Genomic DNA, 20,609 nt, shown 5'->3' with positions numbered 1-20,609 from the left:
CACACCATCTACAAATCTTTACAGGGCAACCCTAGCTGATAGGTCCGTGAGAATGTTCCAGTCCAGAGGGATTCTATCTGGTCTCCAAGATGGAACTTTTCTTGTTCCAAAAGATAAAGCAAAATTGTTAAAGTGACTGTGGTACATAATACCATGAATACTACTCAGCAATAAAATTTTCTAATTAGATGACGATTAATCCTCTAAGACAGCTCTTGAACTACATTTTAATTACTTTTCTGTCCACACAGATCAAAGATATCTTATGCTTTCAAGGGTAATAAATGAAGACTAAGAATCTTTGTGCTTCTCTCTCTCCTACCAGTTTATTTATTTTTTTCCTTTCATTTTTTTATTTCTGGCTGTGTTGGGTCTTCGTTGCTGCGTGCGGGCTTTCTCTAGTTGCGGTGAGCGGGGGGTTACTCTTTGTTGAGGTGCATGGGCTTCTCATTGTGGTGGCTTCTCTTGCTGCGGAGCACAAGCTCTAGGCACGCGGGCTTCAGTAGTTGTGGCTCACGGGCTCTAGAGTGCAGGCTCAGTAGTTGTGGTGCACGGGCTTAGTTGCTCCGCGGCATGTGGGATCTTCCTAGACCAGGGCTCGAACCCGTGTCCCCTGTACTGGCAGATTCTTAACCACTGCACCACCAGGCAAGTCCACTACCACTTTAAAACTATCATCATTTTTCTCTTCCTCACAGTGACAATCGTCATTTGTTGCTCAGGGACCAGGCTTGGGAAGGCATGTGGCCAAGTGAGGGCTAGTAACTGGATCTGAATAAGACAAAGGCCAGCAAAACATCTGCAGAGCAGAAAAGACAGTTCCTACAGTATAACTAAGATGACTATTGGCTTTCCTATATAACTAGTACAGTTGGCCCTCCGTATCCAAGAGTTCTGCATCTGCGGATTTAACCAAAAGCAGATAGAAAATATTCAGGAAAAAAAAAATTCCATAAAGTTCCAAAAAGCAAAACTTGAATCTGCAGCATGCTAGTAACTATTTATATAGCATTTACATTGTATTAAGTATTGTAAGTAACCCAGAGATGATTTAAAGTATACTGGAGGATATGCTTATGTTACATGCAAATACTATGCCATTTTAGATAAGGGACTTAAGCAGCCTCAGATTTTGGTATCCGTAGGGGTGTGGGTGAGGGTGCTGGAACCAATCCCCCATGGATACTGAGGGATGGTTGTATAACTATTTAACTAGTATACCTAGGATGACTATATGCCTTTCCTAGTCCCACCTGAGATGACTATTTATGTATTTTAAAAAATGAAGTGTTTGGGACTTTCTGCACTAAATAAGTTTTTCATATCTCAGGTTTTTATTGCATAAATACTTTCTAAATCTGTTTCATAGTTTTAAAGTCAATGTACTAATTTGGTTTAGCTTTTCCTTAAGGAAAAATTTTGGATATGCTAAAAAGTGCAGTATTATTATGTCAAAGTATCTAACAGTTACCTTCTCTTATACTTATCCCTTATTTAAAATCCTACCAGGCTGGGGCTTCCCTGGTGGCGCAGTGGTTGAGAATCTGCCTGCCAATGCAGGGGACACGGGTTCGAGCCCTGGTCTGGGAAGATCCCACATGCCGCGGAGCAACTAGGACCGTGAGCCACAATTACTGAGCCTGCGCGTCTGGAGCCTGTGCTCCGCAACAAGAGAGGCCACGATAGTGAGAGGCCCGCGCACCGCGATGAAGAGTGAGTGGCCCCCACTTGCCGCAACTAGAGAAAGCCCTCGCACAGAAACGAAGACCCAACACAGTCATAAATAAATAAATAAATAATAAATTTAAAAAAAAAAAAAAATCCTACCAGGCTTCCCTGGTGGCGCAGTGGTTGGGAGTCTGCCTGCCAATGCAGGGCACATGGGTTTGAGCCCCGGTACGGGAAGATCCCACATGCCGCGGAGCAACTGGGCCCGCACGCCACAACTGCTGAAGCCCGCGCGCCTGGAGCCCGTGCTCCACAACGGGAGAGGCCGTGCGTTGAGAGGTCCGAGCACTGCAACGGAGGGTGGCCCCCACTCGCCGCAACTGGGGAGAGCCCGCGTGCAGCGGCAAAGACCCAACACAGCCAAAAATAATAATAAATAAATAAAATAAATAAATTTATAAAAAATAAAATAAAATCCTACCAATTTTTCAAGCCCAAATTCATTCTTTTCCTTTTCTGAATTTTACAGATCTACCATCTATTTGGCTTTACCATACATCGCCTTGTTACTTAAAAACTTTTCACGTGCAAGTCCTATTTCCCCACAAAAATTATAATTTTCTTGAGTAACTATGTGTTTATTCATTCACCAAATATTTACTAAGTAATTATTACATGTTGGCATATATACTTACGTGTCCTCTACCTAATACTGCTTAGATTTACTTACATGCTGAATTGTTCAAATGCTCATCTCGAAGTGTATGAAGTTCTCCAAGCAGCTTGTCCATTTTTTGTTTCTTTTCTTGTAACACTCTCATTTTGCTAAAAAGCTGGACTTTCTCATCAGGTAAATGCTCTGAAACTGATGGATTTCTGCTCTGAGAAACCTCCCTAGTTAATGAAAGACTTTCTGCTTGTCTTCTATTGTCTGGAACAGCTGGAGGCTTTAAAAAAAAAAAAAAAGAAAACAAAAGAAAAAAAAGAAAGATTAGGCGATTTAAGCTTGCATTCTCATTTTAAAAATGCATAAATATTTTCTCTCTTTTTTTCTTTTGGCTGCATTGGGTCTTCATTGCTGCGCGCAGGCTTTCTCTAGTTGTGGCGAGTGGGGGCTACTCTTAGCTGTGGGGCGCGGGCTTCTCATTGCAGTGGCTTCTCTTTCTGCGGAGCACAGGCTCCAGGGCACGCGGGCTTCAGTAGCTGTGGCATGTGGGCTCAGCAGTTGTGGCTCGCGGGCTCTGGAGTGCAGGCTCAGTAGTAGCGGCCCACAGGCTTAGTTGCTCCACAGCGTGTGGGACCTTCCTGGACCAGGGATCGAACTCGTGTCCCTTGCGTTGGCAGGTGGATTCTTAACCACTGTGCCACCAGGGAAGTCCCCAAAATACATAAATATTCTTTATAAGAAGAGATAAACATTTGTGTAGGTTGTGCTGGTTGGTAAGTATATATGCCATTCCTATTCCCAAGTTATATACATACTGTTTCCTGATGTGCCACCATATCTATAAAACAGTATATATATATATACTGTTTTATAGACACACATAACTACACAGTGGGGATTCACTGGATGTTATTAACTGGATCTAAATTAAGTGCTAGAAATGCCACATTTTATATAGAACAAACCTTCAAAAATCTCATTCTCTCTCTTGCCATCTTTTTAGAACCACAATCATAAACTTTAACTTCTTAACCTATCAGTTTCTCCTACCACCTCTTTCCTATTAAAAACAAAATCTATGAAACATTTAAAAAATCCACTAAGGATTAGGGAATCATATAATGAATAACCAGCACTGGGCTTAGTCAAATTTTAGTATTTTGCCACATTTGCATCAGTTCTTTCTTTAAGAGAAATATAATATTACAGATAATAGCTAAAGCTTTATACGTAGAAATCCTGACCCCATTACTCTCTCAAGAGATAACCACAATCTGGAATTAGACACCTACCATTCTCATACATATTTTTATTTTGTTAATACCTATGAAGGTATCCATAAAAAATATACACTCTACACATTTTAAAACATAAGCTAAGTGGTATCCTTCTTAAACTTGCATTTTCATTCATTAGCTCTGGTTCACTTACTGTAACCGGTTATAGGATTTCACTCTATGTATATATAATAACTTACTAATCCATTTTCCTGTTCATGGACATTTAGATTGTTTCTGCTTTGCTATTAATACAATGCTGCCAAGAACATTCTTGTATGCATCTCCTTTTGAATAGGGTCACTAGAAAAAAATGTACTAGATATTGCTTAATAACTCTCCAAAGTAGTTAGATCATCTTCTTTTATTTAAACTTGGGTCAGCAGACAGAAGATAATGCATTGTCAATTATACCCATTTCCAGTGGAGAGGTATTAATTCACCCTTTCTCACTCAAGAGACTGAAATTTTGCATTTATATCATTATTTACAAAGGTCATTAAATTATAACACTTATTAACTCTGAAATTAAACTTAAGAACTTTCTTAAAATTGTTAGTAAAACATTGCAAAAGCATAGATTCACACTAACTTAAGTTTAACAGTTGTGACCATTAACAATCTTTAAGGTGAAATAAGAATGCGTCATCTAGGAGCATACAAAGGGGAAGTTTCACTAATCACTTCATTCAAAGTAGATATTCCTCTAAATTAGAGCTTCCCAAAGCATAGTCCCGAGACTTCCAGCACTGGAATCGCATGGTGGGAAGCCCACCCCAGATGTATGAATCATAATTTTGGAGGTGGGGGGATCCCACTGACCAGAAATCTACATTTTTTAACAATCATGCCAGGTGATATGTATGCTCAGTAAAGTTTGAGAAGCACTGCTTTAGTTAATGTGATTTTAAATCCAGTATACCAAAAAAATGAAGTTACCTGAGAATCACGAAGCTGATTATGAAAACGCTGAATTAAATCATTCAATTCTTCATTTAGTTCAGATGTGATACTGACTCCAGATAGGCTACCTGTAGTTTCTGTTACAACTGGAAAGAAAGTTAACAACTTTCATTCAAGCAAATAATTTAATAATTCATTAAAGCAAATAAATAAAAAACAACACTTTTAATTTCTGAGAAGCTAAAAATAAATTTGGGGGGAAAAAAGAAATTTTAAAAATCTCAACGTAATTTGAAGCTAGTTAACCCTCAGATTTATCTGCCAACCAATCATTTTATAAGTTTCCATCTAACCTGAAAATAAAGGGACACTCACAAAACTCTAGTATAGTGGTTCATCTTTTTCTGTCCCAACATTCAAGGAGGGATACTGCTACATCCCAATTAAGAATAGTGACTCGGGCATCCCTGGTGGCACAGTGGTTGAGAATCTGCCTGCCAATGCAGGGGACACGGGTTCGAGCCCTGGTCTGGGAAGACCCCACATGCCGCGGAGCAACTAGGCCCGTGAGCCACAACTACTGAGCCTGCGCATCTGGAGCCTGTGGTCCGCAACAAGAGAGGCCGCAATAGTGAGAGGCCCGCGCACCCCGATGAAGAGTGGCCCCCACTCGCCGCAACTAGAGAAAGCCCTCGCACAGAAACAAAGACCCAACACGGCCAAAAATAAAAATAAATAAATAAATAAATAAATAAATTAAAAAAAAAAAAAAAAAAGGAATAGTGACTCAACAGAGTCGGGGTGCGGGAAGGTCCACCAGGTTGGGTTGGAGGCGTGGCGGGCAAAGTGGTTAGTCTGAAAAAGCACAGCTAATTCTGACCAGTCTCAATCCCCACCTCCCCAACAGAATCAATGTTCTAGTACAGGGGCTGGCAAACTTTTTTTAAAGATTCAGATAGTAAACATGTTAGGCTTTGTGGAGATACAGTTCTTGTCTCAACTACCCAACTCTGCCACTGTAGGGCAAAAGCAACTATATACAATACATAAGCAACTACATACAATACAAAAACAAATGGACATGGCTGTATTCCATAAAATTTTATTTCAGGCAGTGGGCCAAATCCAGCTGGCTATAGTTTGCCGACCCCTACTGTAGAACAGATAATTTATTGAAGGAGTTGCTTGTGATACAACTCATACTAAAAGACCACAGTTTATTTCTTCCTAAGGCAGTATTCTGATGACAATTTTCATAATAGTTACTGCTCTGTTACTCAACCACCCCATGCTTATCTTTCCAGCTCTGAAAGAGACAATGACTATAAACTGTGTCTGTTTTGAAGGAAAATATTAGCTTTTTCAATGAGAAATTAGAATTACAGGGTGGGGTAGACTCCCATGTATGCAGTCCAAAGTACTTGGGGGAAAAAAAGCAATTACAGTCTAGATAACACACAACTTGCTAGTTAAATGGTAAAAGGAACACTCTTTCCCATGACAATTATGTTGCCTCTCTTATATACCTAAAGATTAAATACTGTAAGTTTGTTTTTACATCAGTATTCTCCTGCAAAATCTCATAAATGCAAGATAAAATCTGTTTTCAATCATTAACCTAAAATTCTTTTTGAAATAGTACATAAAATAAATTCAAATTTAAACTCCTGTTCATTCTCCTCCTGGTCCTTGTCTCATAATAGTACATTAAAAAAAAAAAAAGAAAGAAAGATTATCTGCTTACTTAAAAATAAAGGTTTATATTCAGAAAAAGAAGACCCCTGACCTGGAACTCAAGAAATCTGATTCTACTAAAATTCCATATAAGCCTAGGCAAGTCACGAACTCTTGTGTTAGAGTTCCTTCTCTCTAAAGTGAGAATTATAAAAAAAGCCCTGGCGACTAACCTACAGTTTTGTGGTGATCAAATGAGATGACGTAAGTATAACTATTTGAAATAACATAACTATCACAAGAAAATCTCTGAAATTTGATACTCCAATCTTGAAAAATATTTTAAAAGTTGGTCATTAACCAAACTGTATTTGTCACTGTTAAAGTATTTTGTTTTTTCCTAAATCTAACAGCTAATGATACTTTGAATTTTGCAAGGGAAAAATGGGGATGAAAATTTGCATAATTATTATATACTATACCATACATATTCTATACAACTATATAATTATTACAAAAGAGTAAGTTACTTGCGAGTCATAAAGCTCCTTATGAAAATGCAAAATTAAATTACATATAACAGTGCGCAGAAGGCTGAGCCAGTGGGCTAGGTGTGGACGACACGACAGACTGAGTAACAGGGTAACCACAGTAAGGACCTTAAATGGAGAGCCCACAGGAGATAAATTATTATTAGACTGTAATGACAGACTACTAGAAAATATAACTTGGTTTTAAGTTTTAATAAGTAACAATCTGTTTTCAACTTAATGAGAAATTAAACACGTAGGTTTGACAATAACAAGACAAACTATAAAGTTAGACTCAATACTAAAGAATTCAATACATAGGATGGGGAAAGGTTTCTTAAACAAGATCCAAAAATACAAAACTTAAATCACTAAGATGTATACTTTAAATATCTTATAATTTTATTTGTCAATTATACCGCAATAAAGCTGACATTTTTTTAAAAAAAGAATTCAATACAATTTCCATCTAAGTGATACATGGCTATGAGGGAAAGAAGAAGAAAGAAAAGAACATTTCTGAGTCTCAGGGAGACTGGATAGGATACAAATTTAGTTCAAAGAAACTAGTGCATACAATTGGATACCTCACTATTCATGCCAGAAGCCAAAGAAGCTTACATTTATTCACTGCCTCACTTAAGGTTTTAACCCTTCCTTGGCAGGCAAGCAAAGTACAGCAATCCTAGTTAAATAAAGTACAAAAGGCAGAAATAGAAGCAACAAGAGCCCTATAAATTTGAGGTACAAAAACAGAACTACATCCTGTCCCTTTTACCTCTTAAGGGTACTCTCTGATGAAAAGGAGAGCGAGCTGGCTGTCTGCACGGTACAGTATGATGGCCAGGAGTTGTCCCTGCAACCTTTTCTGCATAACCAGAGAAAAGCACAGGACAGGGTAAGCCTCACATGTAGGTTTCTCAACTAGACAACAATCAAGATCTAATTATATAATAACCAGCATCCACCTTGCAATCATATCATTATTTATTGAGCCTTACTTATAAAAACACTCTAAGATGGTGGCATACCAGAATCATCCATCACAGCGATAGCTTGCTCTGCCTTATGCTGCAGAGCAAGAAGAGCAGCTTGTCGTCCCTGCAGAGCTCTCAGTTGCTCCTGCTGCTGTAACATCCTTTTTAATAAATCATGTTGTTTCTTCAAATTTTCTATCTCTTCCATAGGCTCCTGCTGAGGATCTCTGGCCTGAAAAATAAGACCAACAACACTTATATCTTTTAAAATCCATGTTCCTATTTCAATTGCCAACGGCAAGGTACATACATAGACAATAAATTAGTATTAAATATACAACCCTAGATACAGACTTGAAAGAAAAAGAAGAAACTGATGACACAGAGACAGCCTGTCATGTTAAGAATTAGGTAGTTAGGTAATTTCAAGGTAGAAGACCATATGCATGTGCTTAGCATGAAGAAGAATTAACAAAAAGAAAATAGAGCAAAAGGCATACAAAAAGGAACACAGGAAGGCCGACACACACACACACACACACACACACACACACACACACACACACACACACACACACACACACACACACACACACACACAGAATGAGGGATCCAGGCCTTACAGAAAAGGAAGAGCAGATCATACCAGGTTAATGCCCTAAAAGTAGCCCTGGAGAAAGACCAGACTAAAAAATCTTCTGCCCCATTCCTAGAAGTGATGTTTAAAAACCAACAAAACAAAAACAAACCAACTATTTTCTAACTACGGATGGAAATTTTAAAAATATACTTTTTATTTGATTATTTGATGTGAAAGGCTTTAATTTACTTGCATCACTTTATATTAGGATACAGGAAAGAAAAAATATTATCTTTTGCATCAAAGATATCATTACTATTTTTTCTTTTAAAAGATGCTCATTTAATGCTGAGTCTGAGGACATAAATTACTTTGAAATTCCCCCCCAAAAGATAACATTTTGCCTAAAAGAGGAACAGATTAAATAGGTGCCACTTACAAGGAATTATAAAATTTTAAATGTTAATCTTAAAAATATTCAAGTGTAACCCAACCAGAAAAAATAAAGTCAATTAATCAAAGAGAGAAATTTAAATACAACCTGGAAACAATAAATAAGACAAATTATGCATGAACTGTATACCATAATGGTATTTTTCATCACTGATTTGCCTTTTAAAAATTTTGTATCTTAAAAGTTTAATGATTTTAGCTAACATTTACATAAAATATTTCTGTTAACTTAGAAATAGTTAATTTTAAATTTGCATTGCTACCAAATTTTTGTTGGGGATATGGAGACTTTAAATGAATGATATCCCCTGGCTCTAACCAAAGTTAACAAGGAAAATAAACCTCAGTGATTTCTTTTCAAAGTAAAAATGCACTGATCTGTTTTCCCTATGTACGTTTGATTCCAAGAAAAATTATGGAGAACACAGATGGCTCCAGAGAAGTTCCCTTCTGGGTAACATTCCTTAACAATACTTTGCACAAACCTCTTCCCTTTACCTCCCCACGTAGCACTCATTAGTACTGTAAACAAGAATGAGTAACTGTGATAACTTGGCAAGCAATAAAAATAATTACATGGCTCAGAATTAAGAACTCAAAGAAAGGAAGCTCAAATAGGAAGTAGAAGACTACAGTTAGAATGTTTGATGTAAGGTATCAGAGAAGCCAGGTCAGTGCTCTATCCTGGACTGGCCAACTAGACTTTATGAACATGGAAGAGAAATAATGTATCTTGGTTAAGCTAGTATTTTACTGGAGAATTTCCAATAAACTAAAGCCATTTTCAAATCAAGTACAATTTACTCAGTTCTCTCCCATCCTATACAAGTGGAGTTACCTAGTTAACATTACATTCATTCCTATGAAAATTCATCTTCTTAGTTCTTGCTCATTTCAAGACTATTTACATCTTGAAAAAATAATTTGAAGGGTGAGAGATAACTATCAATCTGAGATAGGTAGCCATCTCAGATCTGATCCAAATTAATTTCATCAAAGTCACCGGTAAAATATAAAACCAGACCCAATCAGGTACAGATTTCAGTGGAACGACTCAGAGAAATCTCTCCAGGTTGACATCAATCAAATACTCCAACAAAGCATCAGTGGTAAATGACTAAGAAAAGAAACATTACACAAATAAGGCTAAAAGTCATCTAGGAAAAAAGAAAACCATCAAGAATGCATTATCTCCATCTAATTCATAATCCTCCCATCTCTCAAAAATAGTTTAGACCTCAAGCTAACCTTAAAGCTATCTAATTTTAAAGAATTTACTAAACAATTTAATATTATGGTTTCTTACCCTTTAAAATGCAAACTTTTAAAAAGAACTTTAATCCTTGTTAGTCACATTTATTTGCAAAACTTTGATACTCTAATTATAAAGAATTCTGAACTTCAGATTTTTCACTAATCCAAAGATGAATTCCCAACAATTTTTGAAATTAGTGGAGTTTTATTACTGCTTAATAACTTTTGCATCCACATAAATAACATTTCAGACTAACACTTAGAAAAGATGAACTGAGGGAGGTGGGTGGGAACTACAATCAAATATAAAGAAAGGGAAGATGAGAAAATGGTAATAAAAATACCTGGGGATAAAAACATGGCAAGAAGATGGTGCATGGAATAGAAATCCAAAAAAGGAGGCCAGGACTATACCCATCCTTCAAACACATATTTTCATTTAAATGTTTTGAGTCACTTTCAGTAAGTACATTCTTAGTTTACAAATTAAAAAATAATAATAATAACTTAAGCATGAAATGTCGAGTTGCATACAGGTAACAGATTTCAGAAAACCCTAAGTCTTCCTTTCCTCTACCCAACTGATGTTCTTCCAATAATTCTTCATGGATCCAAATATATTTTTATGGCTGAAAAGTACTTCAGTTAATATGTATTCCAAGTTTTGTCATCTGAAAGGTGAGAAACTATAAGCCCAGAGAAGATGAAGCTGTGATTTATCCAATATCACAGTGAGGGGAAGTCAGATTCCTAAGTTCTAGGTTAGTGTTTTTTCACATCATACTATCTGCCCCAAAATTACATCCGTAGACTCTGTCTTCTGTATTTAAAACTATCTCTGAAGAAGCATAGTCTGGTTTGGGAGACAAATCTAGCCCACATGAAATAACTAGAAATGATAAAAACAATAGCAAAAAATGGGTAGATGGTATTTTTAAAAGCTTATGAATGCTCTAAGAGCTGAGATTAAGTGTGGGGGGAAAGATGAGTACGGGAAAACAATGAAGGCATGGGTATTCAGGGAAGGCTCTTTTTAAAAATTATGCAATGTCATCGTGTCTATAAAATATTTCATAAAATGGACTCTGCCCAACTCAAGAATATCAATTATCTCCTATCAAGCTGCAACTCACAAGGTTGCTTTAAGCACTGAACCTCAGTTAAGACACCAACTTTCTTCCCTGATCTTCTAACAGAATACTACATTTTGAAAGGATGTTAAGGAGGGAATGAAGGCAGGTGGGGAGAACGAAAGATTCTGCATAGCAGAGAAACAATAAAGTCAGTCAGTGGGAATTAGGGTTTTTTCTAAGAAAATGAAATCATTTTATGAACAGAGTACTGATAGAACTACCCTAGGATGGCCCTAAGAATCAAAAGATTAAAAAGAATCAAATTAAAATAAACTCCAGAAAGAAGTTCAAGAGAAAATAATATTTATAAGGACATTATTCAAAGAAATTTAAAAACAGAAAAGTGGTTTTTAAAAGCAAACATAACGCCTTAGGGGAAAAAAGTAAAACTGGAAGACGCTATGCTGTAGTAACTGTCAACTCAAGTTCTGTTTGTCACTATTCAGAAGACTTAAGAAAGGAACATTAAGTTCCAAAGGATCTATTTTCCCCCATTCACTTTCTCTTCTCCAATGCTAGTAGTTTTAAAAATAATCAGCTACTTTACTATTCTGTTGAACTGGGATACCTTTTGCTTAACATTTTATAGTAAGATCACTATAGCTGATTTCAAACTATATCTTCAAACTCTTGTGGGAGAGTGGGGAGACATCCTAATATCTAGAGGTTAAGCTTTGTCATTTTTAAACAGCCACAAAAATATAAAATATGTACATAACAGAAAGGAAAGCCTAATCCTAGGTAATAAGCTAGTAATAAAACATATGAAATTGGTCTTATCTATACTCAATTATTAAAATAGTACTTTACTCCTGTCAAATGGATATGAGCACTTTTACAAATGCTGTTTTTTTTTCAAACTGTTTTAAGCGGAACTACACAAATAGTTGTCTTTAAACCTTTCCTGAGTGTCTTTATGCAAATCATGGAAAATTAAAAGAAAGAACATTTACAGCAAACACTGGAGGAGAAAGTAGCAAAATCATCAGGAAACAAGTCAACTGGATAATTTAAAAAAAAAAAGATTGGAAAAAGGGATTTCCAATGGGAAGAAAAATATAAACCAAAAAACACTAAAAATATTGGGTTGGCCAAAAAGTTCGTTTGGGTTTTTCCATAGGATTTTAGGGAAAAACCCAAACGAATTTTTTAGCCAACCCAATATTTCATTCTTAAAAAAACAGGAAAGCTAATAGCTTGCTCTATTTTTTTCTTTCTTTAATGAATGACTACAGGAAATAAGACAAAACTTAAAAGTACCTTCTTAATCCATGAACACAAATATCAGAAACAAAAGGCAACTAATGGTCAAGGTTTAAGAATGTGTTATATTTTGAGTTCTCAACAGCAAAAAAAGGAAAATGGATTAAGTTTCAAGTCCTTTGTTAATACAAATTAAAAACAGCCGCCACACATAATCCATGGAGAGGAGAATAAGAAAGCAGAAAAGGAAAAAACACTAAGGGACAGCATTTTACTAATGCAAATTACAGTACAATTAACCATGTTAACGTACATATTTAAAAGTTAACAGCAACAACAACAGAAAAGCAAATAAAGAAGAGGAAATATGAACAAAAGAGGTGCTCATTTAGAGACTTCCCAAGTTAATATTGTGAAGTATACCTTTGAGGGAAATCCACGTTTTCGGCTATATTTCCTATTAGGCCTCAGTTCCCTGTCATTCTGAGGAGGTCTGTCACCTTTCCCTTTTGGACTTGTTGTAACGTCAATGTCTGAAACCTGTTCTTGTGAAGCTGAATTCCCTAGTTTGTCCTCAATGCACGGCCGAATTCTCAGACTAAAAGATGCCTCCTTTATTAAATAGTGTAGCATATTAATTTCTTAACACAAACTCCTGTTTAACATATAAGCCAGTCTTGTAAATAAATATAAAAAATTACCAGTCCATCTTTTAGAAAATCAATCCACCCTCCCCCAAGTGGCAATAAAACTTTAAATTAGACTTTTAAATTCCTATAGACTAGACTTCGGGCTTATTATAATTAAGTGAATATCACATCCTAGGCAATAAGCTATACAACAATTGCTGAAGCATATTTCAACATTTATTCTATGTCATTAATTAACTTTCAAAATGTCCTGATTTTATGTTATGAAAGAAATTCTCATCATGGGGAACACGATATACACTAGCATATAAATTATAATAATCATCTATATCATTTCCCACTCCTCTCCAACAGAATTCCTTTACCAACATGCCCCAACCCTTCCACTTCTGCTGGAATGAAATGTGAGAAAGAAATTATTCCCAGCACCACTGTAAATAGAAAAACAATTTCCCCACAGTAGAATCCATTCTTCAACAACCATTTGGATCAAGTCCTCTGAGCATCTCCTGGTGAAAATAATGGAGAGAAAAAAAATTCAAATTTCCTCTTCAAATCAGGAAGGGCAAGGAAGAGAAAGGAGGCAGATAGGAAACTATGCAGGGCAATATTAAAAGGAAACAAACCCTCAAATTCCTAATGCTGAATGGTACTTTGGAACATACCTCGGAAACAAAAGATACACATGGCTATCCTTTCACAAGAAAGGCATTACTGATAACAGTCTTTCAAGTTTACTAATGCATGGTTGTAGGTTTATCTGCTAAAATTAAAATGCTTAAAAGTATACTAGTTTCATACTAACTTCTATGAACTAAGTTTATTTTATAAATCTTTCCTCAAAGTTCTGTAAATTTCTGATTATTTTTCCAAAAGACAGTATTTTGATACATTCCATTTTGCAGAGTCAGAATTTATAGTATTTTTCTCACTAGAATAAATCCCGAAGTAAATGTTACCCTGTCCCATTTTCATCTCAATTTTATCAGTCGTCTGGTTTTGCTTCCGTTCTAAGCTAGCCAGAGAAATGAGAATCCTAACAGCCTTAAAATGGTTCCTCAATGGCAAATGAACTTGGAGACTTTTCCAACAGACGACATGCTAAGCAATGACACTGTACTTATAGCTCTTACATCCACAATGAATTTTAACTTTCCCAATGCTTCTTAAAATGAGTAAAGCTGTGCTTAATGAAACAAACTAGAAAAACCAGGTTTCTGCAAATTGAAGATCAGATATTATTAGATTTAATCAACCATTAAAACTATTTTTAATGCTAATAAATAAAACTTTTAAACTTCCATGTTCAAAAAGAATATATACAGCATTAACAATCTGAGGGTTTCTTCCCTGAGATAAACTTTTCATTAAGGAATGCCTACAAAAATATCATCGTGAAAACCGGGGGAGAACTTTCTATCTTCATTTCCAGCACTTTAATTACTAAAAAGCCGCTTACCGTGGTATCTGAAGCCTCAGACTGCACATCTATGTTTAGCGATGTGCTCTCAGCTACAGAACCAGATCCCACGGCTGAATCTACAGTCCGAACATCCTCCTCCTCATTTTCTCTAGCCTGAAATATTTCAGCGGTATAAATCATACAACTATTAAAAAGGGCAATAAAATATTATAACGGATGGCACGATTTTTTGAAAATATATTAACTCCTCTGGGGTGGCATCAGAATGTCATCAGTACATGTACACTGATGTACTACAAAAATAACTCAATACATTACTTAAAGTGTCCAAAACTTACAAGAATTTTTTGCAGAAATTTCATATATGACTTTTCTTGTTCTTTAAGGTGATCTATTAGATGAGTAAGGCGCTCAACATTAGCAGATCTTTCATTTTTCTCTACAAGATCTTCCCGCATGGAACTAGCTTTAGTAATATAGTCACGAATCTGAACAAGCCTGCTTACAATCTGCAAGGGAAATATTTGGGGTGGGGGGGGAATTAAAATTATAGATTTTAATTTCAAATAACCAAAGATACTTCTAGGTTTATTGTGTGAATTCATACATGCAGAAGATCTGAATCAAATTTAGAATTTAATCAAAACATAACAGGCAATACCAACAATTCCAATTACTGTTAACTTAAAAACTTCAAAATGTGTTTTAGTTTCATTACTTGGGAACTTCATTTTATAAAACTGTGCATCAAACTATTATTTATATAAATTTTTCTACTGTTTATATATGTCTTTATAAATAAATTTTAAAAATTAAGATACTTTTGAAAAATAATTTTTTCAAAAGAATTATACCATTTAAAAAAAATTTCTACAGCAATCTATTAATCACATTACTCCCAATTGCTCTTTACTAAAAATTAGCAATACAACATTTGGCAGATGAACAGAAGTCTTAATTTACCTGACTATGCCATTTCTACAATCATTTTGGTAAAAAGAAATTTACACCACTTTGAGTAAATCTGATAGATTAATGAGGAAGGTCAGAGAAGAACTTTAATTCTACCTAACTAAAATTCCTATGTGCATAACCCAATATTTTTTTTAAATCTTAATGAATCTACTTTGAGGTTTATGAAAGCAAAGAGCAAAAGAAAGAAGTTTTATCACCTGGCTGCTCTCCATTGCAGGCTCTCCTCTCCCATCTTCTTCAGAGACTTGACAGTTTTGCAAAAGGTCATTACTCAAAGCAGAAGCAAACAACTCTTTACATTGTGCTGATCCAATCATTTCTCTCTTTTGGGGATTTACAGCAGCATCTTTGCTCTTGTTAGTATTAATCTGCATAGGCAAAAAGTTGAAGGGCTTTCGGTTTTCACTAAGCTGACGTTTGTTGTTAGCAGCTGTTGCTCTACCTTGAGAATCACTTCCAATGCTTCTCTATACATGAAAAAGAAACCAAATCCCACAAACATTAATCTTTCAAAATTAAAAATATCCAATGTTCTTAGTTTTACCATCAGATATTGATTCACAAGGTGCATATAAACAGATTTGCTGTAAGATTCAAAACAGCTTCAGACCTACAAAATTCTTTTCATAAAATATCAAAATTCAATTATCACGTCCTAGGCCTCATTCTGTCCAGAGACAATTCAAATGATGAATATGAGCAAGACTTGTCTAAATGAAGCAGTAGGATTATGAATCATATTTATAACTCATATTGCTAGTCATACTTGATCACAGAATATAACATAGGCTTTGAACCCAATGAATCAATGTTAATTAATTAATATGAACATCAACATAAAGATGTGTCAATGTAGGACTTCCCTGGTGGCGCAGTGGTTAAGAATCCACCTGCCAATGCAGGGGACACGGGTTTGATCCCTGGGCCAGGGAGATCCCACATGCCGCGGAGCAACTAAGCCCATGTGCCACAACTTCAGAGCCTGCGCTCTAGAGCCCGCGAGCCACAACTACTGAGCCCGCATGCCAAAACTACTGAAACCCGCATGCCCTAGAGCCCGCACTCCTCAACAAGAGAAGCCACCGCAATGAGAAGCCTGCACACCACAAGGAAGAGTAGCCCCCGCTCGCCGCAGCCAGAGAAAGACCACACGCAGCAAGGAAGACCCAACGCAGCCAAAAATTAATTAATTTTTAAAAAAAGATGGGTCAGTGTGAAGCACTGTTTGATAAAGTACTCAACTCAGTGCCCGGCATACAGTAAATGTTTAATAATTAACCCATAGGTGACTAAATGATATATGATCATCACCATCATACCAGACTTGAATCTACCTTTATGCATATTTGGAAAACTTATCTCTATGAAGTACAGATGTGACAGTAAAATGTTAAGAGTTCATTATCATTTCTACTTGCTTTTAGTTCTAAACTTGATTTCAGTGATTATAAATACAAACAACTGTTTTATTCTAAACTTGAGATAACCCAGCACATCCCACACTTAACCAATGACAAATATTCTAAACTCGATATTCCCTTTTGCTTAACAGCAATCTTAATCAGTTACTAGCATGCATAATTTAGTTTCAAAATGAAATCATTTAAGTTAGTCATATAGTATAATAATAAAGTCCCAAGAGACTTGTCCTCAGCAAGTTTAGAAATAAGGACTTTATTGCCCTCCAAAGAACACAGTACCATCACAACGATTAACATTCTTTCCATAGGCACAGAAACTAAGAAAAAGGAAATAAACAGCTCAATTTTATTAAGACAAACTATTTAGTCTATTGCAAATATTTTCCATAGTTATAATTTGATTTTTAAAATAATTTACAAACCTGATCTAAATCACTGAAGTTTATCCGCTGTTTAAGTTTCTCTAATTCTGCCTGCTCGGGAACAGACATCTGCGTCATGTATCTACTATGCGGAAACGTATGTGGAGTCTTCGTTCTTCGCCTTCCAACTCCTGGCGATGACTCCGGAGAAATATCATTAGTTACCCTTTTATCACTTTCTACACCAAACTTTTTCTTATTCTTTTCTGATGATCTATTTGCCTTCTTCTGTTGGCCACCCCAATCCTTTAAAAAAAAAAGTACAGGCAAAGGTTAATCTGGCCTCTATCAAATCAGGAAAATATTTTGGTACGCTTAAAAATTCTTGGTCTTAAAATTTTAAATGACAAACATTTTTCACATAAATACATAGTCTTAGAGACAATCAGTTACTTCTACTAACCCATTTTCCCTCCACTACACCTAAATTTCAAACTGTGCTGAAATTATAATTATTCAGAAAATAATTACTTTCCTATCATAGGTCATTAACAAATACAAATACCCAAACTCCAAACCTAGCGTCAGTCTGAATATTTTCAAAAGCGTTTTAAAAAATGGTTCCTTACTATTTATAAACTGAATAGTGAAATAAATTATATATACCTTTACTGGCCTCCTTTAAAGTCAGTATATATAGGTAGACAGATCTGGAATCAACCTGTGTTCTAAAGCAATTACTGTTATAGGAAGAAACGCCCCACTGTGTGACCCTAGGCAATTTATTAAACTTCCCAAGATCTCAGTTTCCTAATCTCTAAAATAGTGTCACCTTTAAAATACGATTAAAAATAACATACATAAGGGGAGGGTGGGACAAACTGGGAGATTAGGTTTGACATAAATACACTACCCTGTGTAAAACAGATAGCTAGTGAGAACCTCCTGTATTATCACAGGGAGCTCAGCTCGGTGTTCTGTGACGACCTAGATGGGTGGGATGGGGAGGTTGGGAGGGAGGTCCAAGAGGGAGGGGATATAGGTATACATATAGCTGATTCACTTCATTGTACAGCAGAAACTAATACAACATTGTAAAGCAATTATACTCCAATAAAAAAAATTTTTTTAAAGAAAAAAAATAACATACGTAAAACAGCTAGCACAGCGCCTAGCATATAGTAAGCAATAAATATAACTATTATTATTTTCTATAGGCAACAATGTACTACATGATAAGGTCTGATATGAAATGACAAAAAATGCTTAATATTTTAACTAGAAAACATTTTTATTTACTTAGCTATACTCACATAACGCATTCAACAAAAAGGCTATAAATTCCCACTTTATCCATATTGGAAGAGTCTTTTAGTTTTACTTTCGTAAAATCTTTTGGGATAGTTTTCTCTTTTATAATAAAACTCCTTTCTCTACAAACTGTCCCTCCACCCCAATCCATGTGTGGGTATTCCTGCCAACCTCTTGTTCTACTTACCCCACCCAATCCTGGCCATAGATGACTGGAAAAGAGATGCATATCTAATCCAAATTGGGATAATCATATGTTAAAATTTCAAATTGGAACTAAGAGATAACTAGTCAGTATATAATTGCAGCCATAGCTGAAAGCTTTAGAATGAAGGGGCAGCCATAGTATACCACGTGGACCAGAGAGGAGAGAAAGCTGGTCTGTGAAAAGAAAGTTGTGTTAAGCAGAGGCACACAGAAGCAAGCAGTCAGCGTAATAAAAAAGTAATTCTTGACAACTTTCTGGTTGCTTTTTCTAGTCCCTTCCTAAAACCCAGCTATATTCCTTTAAGTTGTTTTCCATAAAACATCTTTATATCCTTGTAATAAATCTCCTTTTTGGCTTAAGCTAACTCAAGTTGATATGTTACCTACAAACAAAAATGTCTTCAAGTAATATAACAAATAGCCCAGGGTCATTTAATATCTTGGACAGCAAGAAAAAATGTGTTTTCAAAGAGTTTCAGTGAGTATGACTTGGCTAAGGCAGGGGGAAGCTGCATTCTAACATTAGCAGCCAACGACACACCATCAACAGTAAGACATCCTACCATGTTGTTGAGCCGGTCATCAACACCCTCACTGCTCCAGTCTGGTAAATCCTGATCATTCATGCCTTCTTCAAAAGGACCTCCTCCTGTGGCCATACTGGCTTTTATAATTAATGTTCTGCAAAACAAGCGAAAACTAACTTTCCTAACACATAAAAGCAAATTGTAAATTTAAATAATTCCATGAAGCTTAGCAATATAAAAGGATATCAGAAAAGTTGATTTTATGAAATAAAAGAGGCACTGTCAACTACACATCACAGACGAAATGATTTAGCTGCCATAGGCATAGTACGATTAGCATGCATTAAGTAGCCAAAGTGATGGGGAGGGGAAGGAAAAATCTCAGAATACCCACTGTGTCAGCTGGCTTGCATGCTTTAAGGTTATTCAATTTAATTTATTCAACACAATCCTAAAAGTAGAGTAATCAGGTAGGAAAAAGTTATTAATAGCTAGAACCAAAACTGCTCCTCGAAAAGAAACTAATACCCCCAAAGACCTGGGCATTTGTTTTGTGTCAAAGATTCAAAGAAGGTAGAAATGCTCTGCATGGAACATGAAGAAAGGTTTGGTCTTAATGGGAAGGTAATGGTAAGCAAGATGAAAAGAAAGCAGCAAGGGAGAAACAGGACCAGGTAGGTGAAATGGCCGATAAAAACCAAGAATACAGTGGCTAAAAACTTTTAAACATAGCAATGTTTCCTGCCCTATTTTAAATTTATTTATTTATTTATTTTATTTTTGGCTGCATTGGGTCTTCGTTGCTACGCGCGGGCTTTCTCTAGTTGCGGCGAGCGGGGGGCTACTCTTCGTTGAGGCACCCGGGCTTTGCACTGTGGTGGCTTCTCTCGTTGTGGAGCACGGGCTCTATGAGCGCAGGCTTCAGTAGTTGTGGCACGCAGGCTTCAGTAGTTGTGGCTCACGGACTCTAGAGCGCAGGCTCAATAGTTGTGGCGCATGGGCTTAGCTGCCCCACAGCATGTGGGATCTTCCCAGACCAGGGATCAAACCCGTGTACCTTGCACTGGTAGGCGGACTGTTAACCACTGTGCCACCATGGAAGTCCCGCTACTGCCCTATTTTAAATTATATTACTGCTACCTCATACTTTTCCCTAGATCTTGATATAGTCTACTAAAGTCACAAATTCTCCCCACTAAAAAAAGTGGGGATTTTGTGAAAATCAAGGAAGGTACTAAATTTCACACCTGGGTCAAAGAGCTGAGAAATGGAAGAAGCAATAGTACAAGCAAAGGTTCAGAAGCAGAGATGATCATGAGAAAATAAGATTTCTACATGATCTTGTGGAGGACTTTATATTTCCACTGGGTGTGGAACTGCTCGGGTTGGAGGGGGACTGAGTGAAAGAGGAGAC

At 36.3% G+C, this 20,609-nt stretch overlaps 1 protein-coding gene across 43 annotated transcripts in view; it reads right to left on the bottom strand.

The window, feature by feature from the left end:
- The window catches only part of PCM1 (pericentriolar material 1), an 87,765-nt gene that overhangs the window by 56,944 nt on the left and 10,212 nt on the right, over positions 1-20,609 (bottom strand). For 11 of the 43 annotated variants that reach the window (XM_082375154.1, XM_082375115.1, XM_082375157.1 and 8 more), the window contains 10 exons: positions 19,232-19,349; positions 17,211-17,456; positions 15,565-15,834; positions 14,731-14,901; positions 14,429-14,545; positions 12,743-12,931; positions 7,751-7,928; positions 7,498-7,587; positions 4,552-4,661; positions 2,399-2,615 (listed from right to left, as the gene is read on the bottom strand). In XM_082375154.1, coding sequence (XP_082231280.1) covers positions 2,399-2,615; positions 4,552-4,661; positions 7,498-7,587; positions 7,751-7,928; positions 12,743-12,931; positions 14,429-14,545; positions 14,731-14,901; positions 15,565-15,834; positions 17,211-17,456; positions 19,232-19,327 — 1,684 coding nt within the window. In that variant the 5' untranslated portion in view covers positions 19,328-19,349. The remainder of the gene's footprint in view (positions 1-2,398; positions 2,616-4,551; positions 4,662-7,497; positions 7,588-7,750; positions 7,929-12,742; positions 12,932-14,428; positions 14,546-14,730; positions 14,902-15,564; positions 15,835-17,210; positions 17,457-19,231; positions 19,350-20,609) is intronic. The other 32 variants (XM_082375124.1, XM_082375150.1, XM_082375129.1 and 29 more) reach the window with 8 other exon arrangements.

The sequence above is a fragment of the Balaenoptera borealis genome (genome assembly GCF_965194805.1).
Source record: "Balaenoptera borealis genome assembly, chromosome: 21".
In the NCBI taxonomy this organism is placed as follows: Eukaryota; Metazoa; Chordata; class Mammalia; order Artiodactyla; family Balaenopteridae; genus Balaenoptera; species Balaenoptera borealis.
The sequence above is the reverse complement of the archived record's forward strand: the minus strand, read 5'-3'. Positions and strand labels throughout refer to the sequence as shown.